Source organism: Myzus persicae, unplaced genomic scaffold (assembly GCF_001856785.1).
Source record: "Myzus persicae strain clone G006 unplaced genomic scaffold, MPER_G0061.0, whole genome shotgun sequence".
In the NCBI taxonomy this organism is placed as follows: Eukaryota; Metazoa; Arthropoda; class Insecta; order Hemiptera; family Aphididae; genus Myzus; species Myzus persicae.
This window is the reverse complement of record NW_019101535.1, coordinates 302396-315405: the sequence shown is the minus strand read 5'-3', so window position 1 is coordinate 315405 and position 13010 is coordinate 302396. Positions and strand designations below refer to the sequence as shown.

General features: G+C 30.3%; 2 protein-coding genes across 3 annotated transcripts in view; one reads left to right on the top strand and one right to left on the bottom strand.

Annotated features, from left to right (window-relative positions):
* The window catches only part of LOC111029442 (C3 and PZP-like alpha-2-macroglobulin domain-containing protein 8), a 143239-nt gene that overhangs the window by 72743 nt on the left and 57486 nt on the right, over nt 1-13010 (top strand). The window lies entirely within an intron of this gene.
* Nucleotides 2284-2970, bottom strand: LOC111029443. The gene is made up of 2 exons (XM_022308444.1): nt 2630-2970; nt 2284-2506 (listed from the first exon to the last, which is right to left on the bottom strand). Exons 1-2 carry the CDS (start codon nt 2903-2905, stop codon nt 2438-2440), a joined length of 345 nt encoding a protein of 114 aa, XP_022164136.1. The 5' UTR covers nt 2906-2970; the 3' UTR covers nt 2284-2437.

Below are 13010 nucleotides of genomic sequence, written 5' to 3'. Positions count from 1 at the left end.
AATACCCAGTAGAAGGTACTCCGTAAGAGTTTGAATCGTAAATCAATATTTATCGTCAGATTTTTCCTTTTACGCACACTGCTGGCCGCCTCCGCCTCGGAGCTTACATACACGCCAAAAGCGAAATGGACCCAAAACCCGCTCGCTCACACACACACACACACACACACACACACACACACACACACACACACACACACACACACACACATATTTGAATAGGATTTAACGGCCTAATGGTGGAAAATAAGCTCCTTATCACGTTATGTTTGCACAAATCCTATTGTAAGCATCATATCTCGGCCGGACTTATATAGTAATGTTATATGTAATATACTTTGCAGTATTTTAGTGATCTAATTCCAGAGTATCTTACTTCCGATGCTACACAACGTTCTCGAACGGAACGAAAGCCCAACGGCAAATTGCAGGCTAAGTACGAAGATGTATTTCAACGACAAGATGTATACAATCGTAAATAACTATCAAAACCAATTGCGTCGTCAGTTGGTACCAACCCACTTTTCGACACCGAACTACTATTTCAAAAAAACTCAAATACTCAAAGTTGTGTTTATCGAAGAAACTCACTTTGACTTTACGATAAATATTTACAAAACGATTAAGGCAAAGTAAACACATATATCGTGTCCTGGACCTGTAAAAATCTTGATTATTTATTTTTTTGCACAACTAACCATAAAGGGTACATTCGAGTTGCTGCCAAATAACAAGAAATCACCATATTAATATTATGAGTTGTAATCGGGAATATACGAAGGAGTTCCATAAAAAACAAATGAAGGAAAAAATATTATTAATTGAGAATACTATTGAAAAGTTAAACGTTCAAAATGTAATTAAAAACACAAAAACTTTTGATTAAAAGTACCTATAAACATAAAATATTGATATGAAATAATTAATAAACAATGAACGATAAACGGACAACATAATATTTAATGTATTAGTTTTTATAGTTTAAAATATTTTTTTTTTTATTAAAGTTAAGGCCTCTATAACAGAACCATTGGCTAGTATTGCATACTCAAAAAATAAGTTTTATAGTTTTTTTTTTGTTTGTGTGTATATTATATCGATTTAATATTCTTTATTACCTTATATAAGTTTAATGTTATATTAATTATACTTAATTAATTAAAAAATAATCGATACTTCACATTTACACCAAGAAAGATATTTTTTATATTTTTAAAGAATGTAAATATTTTTTCAACGCATTTACCAATACATAATGTATTAAAACTGAAATCAAAATGTTTAGGAAATACTAATTTTTAGTTAAACAGTAACTAGGGAGCCATTCGTATGTATTTAGTTACTTGCTGGTTGCTACTTCAGACGCAACTCATGTGCACTGATATGTATATGTCAATGATTAATGAACAACTTCTGTGCAGACGTCTCGAGGTGTCCATATTCTTTTTCTTTTCTCAGACCCACCACTCTACATCTCAATGAAAATATTGATAAAACTTAGAATTTTTCGCCACGCACCTGACGACATATGAAATGAAACGTGACTTCGAAATGACTTACAAAAGTATCAGGATGGCTGTAGGAGACATCTGTATGAAATCTCGTGCGCACTACTGAGGAGATAAAATATATGTAGATACCCAAATATAACTTACCGATACGGCTTTTATTCTGTCGACAAGTCTAGACGCTGTTTGAGTGAATTTCCGGTGATATTGTATTTATTTTGACCAAGAAGCGCAGCACACTTGTTACATGTTATGACAAAAATACGAATTCAAACAATGGTCAGATTTGTTGGCGGCATGGCACTTAGAATGTATTATTAACTAATGACATTCAGTTTAAAAGTATTCAGGGTGTCAATAAGCAAGTCTGGGCATAAACGAGTTAAAAAGTTAAAGTTAAGTTAATTTTAACTTTTTTGAATTTAATTTTCATTAACTTAATTTTTAACACAACTGATTTTTATTGATATAAACTTAATAAATAACGAGTTGCTTTTAATCAAATCCAATTTCGTTCGTTTACAAATAATTAAATAATAAATATAATAAAATTGTTTTTGATAATATATAGTGCATAAACATTTACTTTTTATTGTTTTAAACCATATAACTAGCTTCTTATTTATTAAAAATAAAAAATAAAAAAATAACTTAACTTAATAAGTTAATTATAAGTTTTAAAATAACTTTTAACATAACTGAGATTAAAAAAAATTAGGATAACTATTAACTTGAAACTTTTCAAAATGTTTTCTATCAACTTAACTCAACTCAGTTAAAAATTATCATTTACTTGACCAGGCTTACTGATAAGCAGTTATCGTATGTGTAGGTACTGTCTATATTTTACTACTTTGTTGGTAACTCGTGTGCGCTGATATACATAATTGTATGTTAATGAACAACTTTTCCGCAGATATCTCAACATGTCAATAATGTGCTTTTTCATTCCTCACCACCAACTCCTTCTGTTTCAACGATTCGAAATATTTATTGAACTAAACGAAATGACAAACAAACGTTTCAGGATGGCTAAAGGAGCCATTTGTACACGAGATCTCGTGCACACTCCTGTGGATATAAACTAATATGTATATTATAATTACCGAACTATAACTCACCGATACGGTTTTTATTATTTCGACAAGTCTAGACGCTGTTCGAGGTGGATCTCCGGTAGTATTGTATTTGTTTTGGCGTCGACATGGTGTGCGAGAAGACGAATTCGAACAGTGGTCAGATTTGTCAACGGCGCGGTACACACGGCAATCATGTGACCGTCGTGACTTATCGCCGTCATTAATATTAGTCTCAGTGCCGCCTGCAAGCCGGAGTAAAAAGTTTGGATTTTTTTTCTTCTCGGAAATCTCCAGCAATAAATCTAAGCCCGAATCCATAACGCAAGAGACGTATTATTATTATTATCATCAACATCGTCCTGAGAAAAAAAAGAAATTATACATATAATAATAGTATTATATGGCATACAGCATGACAAATGTTTTTCTTTAATGTTTGAGTATATACATTTTCTATTTATATGAAAAAATATACCGGCACGGCACGGCTCTAACAATATTAATTATATCCGACCGTAAAATATATAATGGTAATGACAAATATGTTATACATATATTGATTAAAACAAATACTCCAATCATTATATCGTTCGGTCCTGTAATATATTTATGCATAAATTAGTATTCACTATATCTGTAAATTGGCTGTAATTATATTACTGTTCCGACACACTCGACAACGCTGCGGATGATCAGCAAGAAAAAAAAACGTATTCGCAGATGATCAAAACTTCTTTTCTCGTGTCAACATAATTATACATCGCGGTCTCGACTTTCGACGAGTGAGTTAAAAAATACAAAACACGTTCACTGCAGCGGTCTCGAATACATTTGACGGTTTGGTATCATAACATAATACACTACAATATAACGTAATGTACGTATATATTATTATAATATGTATATTATGTTATATATTATTATGCAGTTGTTTTACCCCGGAGAGAAAAACTTTTAGGTCACGCAGGATTATATTATTATTTATAGCGCGCGTTTTGCGTTGTTTCCGTAGCAGAAATTCGGAAATGAAAACTCGGATTTGGTAAAACATAAGTCAGGATTTGAAACTTGTTGGCAACACGTCGACGTCCATTAAAATAAAAACGATGCCATAGCAGGTCACCGTGATTTATTCGGGCCGGGAGGGTATAATACTCACACATACAATATGTATATACAGATATAATATGTATTATGTTACATACGTGTCTGCTACACCGCGACACACGGACGTAGGTACCCTCCCCCCCACCATCTGACTTTTGGTCATCCGACCATGGACTATTGTACAACAATAACACTATAGGTACTGATCGAGTAACATAATATATTATGGGTAATTCGTGTACGCTCTTTATACGTACCTACCTGCTATAGGTACCTACCCGAAAGAGAATATAATTAAAATTAACTGCAGCAGTACGGGAAAACGTAATTTTTTTCCAACACAAATTTGTAAAACCATTTTTTTAATGCACGTATATATATTTGCACAGGTAATACCTTTTTTTTTCGTTTTTTAATTTGATAATAACAAACCTTCAACTCGAGTCGGGTAATAGTCCCTATAGTTACAGCTAATTCCAATTTGTATACGTAGGTACTCTATTTATTTTATTTTAATCAAAGTGGGCACTTTATTATTAGACTAGAATAAAAATACGCATAATGTTTTTAAAATACCTATAGTGGTTTAAAGGTGTCGAGCATAAAATATTATAATATTTTACATATAATTTAATTATAAAATACATTGGTTCGATTATATTATAACTTGCAGATTCTGTGCACTTCATTGCCCGTTAAAAACAACAACTCTATATGAGACATCTATAATGCGAACAGTATAATATTATCATATTTTCATTAATTATCCTATTGAATCTACTGTGAAATGTGCACCAAGAAATTATAAATGAACTACTTTATATCATAATAGATTATCTGTTTTAAACGAAAAACATTATTCCGTGACCAAGGAGATAAGGATTACAACAGATAAAAATATTTGGGGTGGGCCACCCTTCATACCTAGGGGCTTAAAAAATAGCCTATGACCTATTTTCAGACCTACCAAATATACACAAACGATTTCATGAAAATCGGTCAAGCCGTTTCGGAGGAATTCAATACTAAACACTGTGACCAAATAATTTTATAATTATAAGAAATATATATACTGTAAGCACAATCTAAGTTTACAATTTCTAAAAGAGAAAAATAAATGTGCAAAAATAATTAATATGTTAGGTACTATTCCCCGATAAAAAATACAAATTAGGGTAAAAAGCTATGTAAAACAATACACAATTTCGACATCTTAAAATCAAAATGTTGAAAAATCCTTTTTTAGTACAACGTGAAATTATAATATTAATCCATCCTCAAAATATCAAGTTCTATAACTCTAATAGGTTCGATTCTGCGTTGATTATGAATCAGGACAACACTTTCCTTCATATTATATAGAACTATAGAAGAGAAGATTAAATGAATAAAATACAATTTTTAAATAATATAATGTATGTATATAATACGATATGGATTAAAATGGATTTTTTCCTTCCATCATATTATTATGAACTTTTGATTACCAGCAATAAAATGAATATTGTTAAATATTTGAATTATTTTTTTCCATCAATCAGCTGAAGAATAACCTTCATACTATTGTCAAAACGTATACTTCATTGGTTGCATGCGGTTTTTGATTTTAATTTTCACATGATCGGTAATAATTCCGACATAAATGGATCTGTATAATGCATTTTTTGTTATTATTATTTTTATTTTGTTCAATTTTCATAAATATAATAATACTGATTTCCGTATTATACAATATTTATGAAAACCCATCATAATCATACGCTCTGTTTGAATATCACTATTATAATATTTCTACGACTATACGTATAATATTATAAACCGCAATGGAACAAAAGAAAAAAAATGAGAAAGATAGAATACTAAATTTACCGACATTTATAATGCAGTAGGTGTATATTTTATTTATTTTTTTATGCGTAAATTACCTACTATACACACGGTTAGCTAAATCGATTTCTAGCGAACGACACAACATAATATTATTGTTTTATTATTATTACTATGCTGAGTTGTATATTTTAATTATTTAAAAATACAAATTCACAAAATGAACTTCAAATGTGAAAATATTCAAATCGATGTTGTCATAAACGTAAAACTTTCAATTTTTTGAGTTTGATGTGCATCGGCGTCGATAGCACCCCATCCCTACTAATTCCTCGTCTCACTTCCAATCACAAAACGAATCTTTTGAAACGACGTTATGACTTTTTTTTCACTTACGGATTTTCACTTCTGGCTGCTCCACCATAAAACGACCATACTCACTAGTTTGGTTTTATGTGCCACCCCCATAGACTTTATTAGACAGCGGCCCCGTGTTAATTGCGCCATAGTGGATTTCGGACATAACTGTATCGTTTAAGTTTCCCAAATAAAATGAAATCAAAACGAAGAAACCCGTCGCTATAACTTTGTATATTATAGCAATCTACTGCAGAAATAACAGATATAATATATTGTATTCAGTTACTTTTAATATTCTTTAATTGAGTTTCCCATCCGATTGGTCTATTTATCCGCTTTTCACGAATTACTCCAATCGTCTCAGAACTACAATTAAATACTATATTTATTGCTGTGTGTGATACGGAGAAAGTATTGAAAAAAACTATTACAAGTCCATAATTAAACATTATCGTATTAGCTATAGATGTATATCAATATTTAATTATTGTTTTGTGTAACCCATTAAATGGGTGACTTTTAAATTATACGACCATAAGTTAATTCCGTAGCTTCTTTAACAGATAATTTTGAAAGTCGGAAACTTCTAAGTGCACATCTACTCGCAACCAAAAGTTTTATAGGGTCACGTATTTTAGAACTTAAGTACACTTCGAGATAGCATGGTTTCTAACAATATCTAACGATGTCCCTAAAACGATTTTATCACGACTTTTGGAAAAACCGCCAAAATATGTAATTATTATTAATAATATTAATACTTTTATTGTCGTGGCTCGTGACAATAAAATATACATGAACTGTTATCTTCGTCTCCGTTTATCAGTCATATGGTGGAATTAGGTTAGATTAGTAGAATTATAATGGTGATTGTAATGTGGTATGCGTATTTTTAATAACACGTTTCAACAATTTATTTTAAAAGTATAGTTAAGACAGTACCTTTTATATCATACCAGAAAATACATGAATATAGATAATTATCTCAAATAATACATTTTATGTTCAGGATAAAGTTGATTTTAAATATTTTTGCATCTCGTATCTCGTAGTATTTTTTAATGGTATCTAGTGTCTGGGATCTTATTCATTTTTCACATAAATTTATTTCACACAAATTAAGATATATTTTATTTTAGAAATTGATGTGTCAAATTCGTTTTTCAAGTATCTTCACTGATTATGATATACTGGACTACAAACACGATAAATAGGTCAATCGAACGATTCCGAGTGATTTTACCGAATTTTATCGTTATGATTTCTTTCTTTGGACACCGGTGCCTAATAATTTATTTCTAGAACGGAAATCGCGTTTCGCAACCTATAGGTACACCGTTTATATGTCTTCGATGAACACTGCACATGCAGAATGAATTCTCGGTTAAACACACTAAACAGCAAACAACGCAAACACCGACAATATATTATTATTGTTATTGTTATACGATATACATTATACATATATACAGTGCAGCGTCTGCCTCGAAAGTCAGTCAACCGTGGCCGATCGGTTGCATAAACATCATCAATCTTGCAGAGAGAGTAAATTTACCACAAGCAGCACCCTACACACACACACACGCACACACGTACAGAATGTCGTCATACATCCGATGTGGCATCGTGTGGTATCATCCGTTTATATAGATGAGTGAGACATCGAAATGTGTGTATTGTGATTTCGTGAAAGTCATATTATACGCGTATTCGAACTCTGTGCGGCTTTGTCGGCTCTTCAGTTGACCTATCTGCGACGGTCAGAGCGGCTGCCGAGGGAATGAGCGTGAGTGTCGATTCGACATGTTTAATTTCCAACTCATTGCCCGGCCCAAATTTTCAAACTCATGAAACACTTCCAACAGCAAAATAATATATTGGACAGTGAGTCTAACAAAACGTTTTATTTTATGAGGCATAAAATACTAAAATAGGCTGAGAATGAGTACGCTGCAAGACTGTTTATCAAATTTATCAAATTCTTAGATTATTTGTACCGTTTAAGGAGTGTGGCGATATCAATTTTTTTTTCCAGACCGTTTTTACTGTACACATTATTAAGCTGATTGTGTACTTGTAAATCTAATATTGAAAATATGGTCTTTAAGTATTATTATAATACTATTTAAAAACTCTTGACAGTCAGAATTTGAACAAATACATCATTAAAGGTAAAGTTTGTGTGTGCATGTTTGGTGATTCATACTGGATAATGGATACAAATATGTTATATAAATATTTATTTAAATGTGTACAAATTAGTAATTGTTACAATCAATTTATAACTATAACAACTCAGAAGAAGCTTGTAGGGGTGTAAGTCCACACAGATTAGTATGAGGGCTGTAACTTTCCCACCAAAACCAAACAAAAATGGTTCAACACTTATTTTTGGCTGTTCCAGCGCGTTGTGAATTGAATCATTGGATTCTACATTATATACGCTTACATAATATTATTGAATTACAGATAATTAGGTATAATAATCGAATGTTTCATGATTTATCGTGAATCAAATAAATACCAACTCATATAGAGAGTTGTCCAATGTTTTGATTGTGAATTGATATCTTTTATTTTTATTATTTTTTTTTTGTAAATTAGTGTTGTGATGTTTTGTAGTTCGGGGGGGGGGGGGGGGGCTGGGGTGTTTTTATAGTCTGGACCTCACCTCCACCATCAAAAAAATACACCACCACTTTCGATGATAATATTTTAGCTGGTTGTTGTAAACGTCCAACGTCAACGAAACAATATTATTATTATTTTATACGTCTTTTATTTTTATTTTTATTTTATTTTTATTATTCATTCAGCCCACAGGTGTTTCAGTTCACATTATAGTACCTACTATTATATACGAGCATATAATATAATATACAATATGCGATGTTTTCAGCCCCTTTGACATAGGTGGAATACATGACCTACATGTATAACACGAGGAAAAAAGGTTGCAAAACAACGTGAAAAAAATGAACGAAATAACGGGATACGCACAAAAGGCTCGGTGAAGTGTTCAAAAGAAAACAATACGGCTTTTTAAATTATATACATGGGAAAGAAGCTGACGGGTGGTTTAAAAGGCAAAATACGCAGTTTAGTTGAAATAAGTTTTTCCGCATAATTTTCCCTCTAGTGGTGTGGGAATGCCAAGGTAATGGTGTAGCTAAAATGATTGAAATAATAAAACCACATACGACTTTATGTTGTTTATTATACATATTATAATAAAATGCCATACAAATATATCCAAAAATAAACATAAGCTAATAATTATTTAAATTGATCATATATTTTGTATTGTATTTTCATACCTATAGTTTATAATATATATTTATTCTTTTTTTCGTACACTATATCTGACAGACGTCATATTATATAATCATGATTGATGAATGAATTATTTTCAAAAAACAATATGATTTGTTTATAAAAGAAACTTTCAAATTTAATTGTTTTGTTTTTATATTTATTTAATTATTTCCTCAACAGTAAAGTACCCCTTTAGTAATAAAAATAAATCATGTTGATTTTGTAGCCGAAACTATAGTCCTGTTCATGAATTGTCGCATATCATAATATTTATTTAGTGCACTGAACTATATTTGGACTAGTCAAAAACCTACATCGGGTAAAAACAAAAGAACAGATAGATGAAATCGGACAGTTGAATAGGAATTCGATCGGGAAAAAAGCTTTTAACGTGAACAGTTTACATAGGATTTTAGATTTTTGAGAACCTTTTATATCTATATGTGTGTGTGTGTGTGTGTGCGTGTGTGTGTGTGTGTGTGTGTGTGTCAGGGTATGTTTCTTTTTACGAAAAAACAGGACTGCAATTATAAGGATCGGTTTAGAGTGAAATGTATTTGAACGTTCTAATGTTTTGTAAAAATAATAACAGGTAATAATAATAATAATACCAATAATACAATTTGATAGAAGACTTTTTTGTTCTAGACATTAAAAAATATTGTTATTATCATACCTAATTAAAATATCGTTTTTAGAAGTGAAATAGTAATAAACGCTTAAAACATTAATACTCACCTAAATCCAAAACAGCGATAATACCAACAAAATAACATTAATTAATTTTAATTCTTAAACCAACTATCCTTTTAGTGATACCCCATAAACTATTATTATTATATTGGTCGTGAACTTATAAATACATAAACACAATATACGCTCTATTTAACGTATTACATTATATTAAAAACGCTCCAGCGTATATACTAAAAAAAGTTAAGGCCAACTAAAGTATTATTAAAATCGATTCTAGCATCCGAGTATACTTGATTTTTATATAGGTGTAGGTGTATACGTTTATTGACCTATGGAACTAATAACTATATAATATTTATTTAATCATATTATTTTAAGACAGGGCAAAAACTGCACATAAAGTTTCGAAGATACTTCTCATTTGTTTGAGTTGTAAATATTGATGGTTGAGTTATCCGTTAGTATTTAAAGTAAATTTCATTATATACAGGATGATTCACCAAGCATGGTCACCCCCATTTCCTATTGAATAATGAATTTATTCCGATTTCGATTTTTGGAATTTTTCAATGCACATGAATGCATATTTTCAATATCTTGAGATTTTGTTCTACTAATTAAAGAGTGGCCCGTGGAAATCCAGACATATGTTTTTTAAATAAGAACTGCTCTTTAGTCGTTATGACTGTAAGAACATTATTAAATTAATCATTTTTTTAGCGATGTATCTAGTTTGAAATTTTAACGAATAGTTCTCCAGTTATAAAAATATTTATATAAAGAATAATAGCTCTTAAAAATGGTTTTACAAAAAAAATTAAATATTTATAGGTAATATTGGATCTATAGTATTTATTATACTAGGGTCGTTTTAATAAATTAGAAATATTAATAGATTAATATAAATTAATTACATATGAAAATTAATATAGCCATCCTACCTTCCAAACACATCATCGTAGACCTATTATCATTAGTACACAAAATTAAATAACTCATAAGCCACTTGTTTGTATTTTGAATAAGATACGTTAAAAGTTTCAAGAAAGTAATTCACTAAATAATTTACTTAAGTTAAAAATAGATGTTCGCTCTTTGAAAAACAGATGTTTGTGTCGCCACAAGATACCCCTTATTGTGCTTAAATAGTACAAAAATCACAAGAATTTGAAAATATAGTCTGTTTATTTAAAAACCTAAAAATCAGAATTTAGTAAATTTATTAAAAAAAAAAAATATTGATGAGCATACTGGGTGACCCCGTATATATTAGATGATTCTTTTATAATTGAACACTCATTATTTCAAAAAGTATAAACGTTTTTAAAAGAAATGTTTTTACATGATTTCTAGTGGTTCAAAAAGAACATTTAAAATGTAGGTATATATGTTTTTTATCCTTAACATCTTTAAGCTTTTTACTTTTTTGAATGACAGTTTAATTTCATATTCCAAAGCAGTTGTATTCCAGTACATAAAAATCGAATTTAGAAGGAGTATTTTATAAGTTATAACTTATAAATATCAGTCATCCGTTACTATTTATCGAGAGCAAACGTTCCTTACGTCCGTCCGTTATCGCTATTCACTAATGACGTTCAGTATTCCCCAATCTCAATATGCCTCGTAACACCACAAAACGTAGTGTACTTCTCAACTTCCTCTATTAAAGACAGTGATAAAAAAAGCAAATTATTTGTTTCTTCTAACCGGTATGCCTTTCTCTCCGAAGATGCTGATTCTCATCCGGAGGTGTTCAGTCCTCCACCCGCAACAAATCCATCTCAAGACGAGCACAACTCTCCACCCATCAGTTTGAAGTCACCATCAACGACCAATATTCATATACCTCCTTTACATGTCACTGAAAGCTACGATTTCTCTACACTTAAAAATTCCTTATTTGATTTACTCGACATGTCGAAATTGTATTTTAAAATAACTCCAAATCACCTGATTACCAGCTTTATATTATATTATATCATATTATCATAATATTATTATTAATATATAATAGTCTTGCTACCTTTTTGGCTCTATCTATTAAATATTATATTTTATTTTAAAACTATTAACTATACATAATTAACCACGGTTAACTTACTCGATTTTATATACACCATCTATATAAATTTCAATTTTTGAACTATAGTAGCTGTATGCTGAAATTTCTATATAAAAAAAAAATAAAAAAATAAAAATATATAATGTTTTGATGAGCGGAATGAAGTGGTATGCTCGGTTGCCCCGTATAATGTTGGTCCACTACTCCACTCATCTAAAATTCAAATATTTATAAATCATAAACTACACTCCTCTTAAAAACGATTTGGATGTATTAAGATACTCGGAAAAATGTTCTGATTTCAAAGATGAAATTAAAACTGCAGCAGTATACTGTAAATCAAAAAAGTAAAAACTTAAAAATGTATAAGGATAAAATATTCAAAAACATAATGTTTTAATAAAAAAGTTTTTTTGTAACGACTTAAATCATGTAAGAAAAATATTTTCAAAAACATTAATACTTTTTGAAAAATGAGTGTATAACTTTATATGAATCACTCGGTATATATAAATAGGTACCTACATCATTATTCCTCAAAAGTATATCGTATTCTTTATATACTTAAATAAAATACAGAATAAAATAATAATAATGTAAGTATAACCGAAACACTTCTCCGGCTGTCTACACAACTAGCAAGTATACCTCCAAATTGACCTAATGCCTATGTAGTTAAAATGTCAGGTCGAGTGTGTAAAGTTAGGGGGATTTTAAAATTTGCATATTTTAAACATGCCTACCGTCTACCGCACTTAATAAGCTAATAAAAAGAACATTTTTTAAAAACATTATCTCTAAAACCAAACCTTTCTTAGCTCTGTAGTAAATATCCCATAATATAGTAGGTATGGTGATTAAATATAATACATTTATTAAGCATTTCAATCTCGACGCAATTTGTTTGGTACACTACAGCTGCAGGCAATTGCTCATTACCCCCCTGTCCCTCATACCACTACGTAGACTACCCTTATATACAGTTATGTTTCTCCAATAAGCGTAGGCAAAAAGGTACGGCGAACAAATTGAAAACAAGTGGAGTAGAGATCA

Excerpts from the sequence above, each read along its gene's own strand:
- LOC111029443 (XM_022308444.1), bottom strand. The coding sequence starts at position 2,905 with ATGGATTCGGGCTTAGATTTATTGCTGGAGATTTCCGAGAAGAAAAAA. Across the intron at positions 2,507-2,629 it reads AAATAATAAAAACCGTATCG|TTCAATAAATATTTCGAATC; the intron begins GTGAGTTATAGT and ends CATTTCGTTTAG.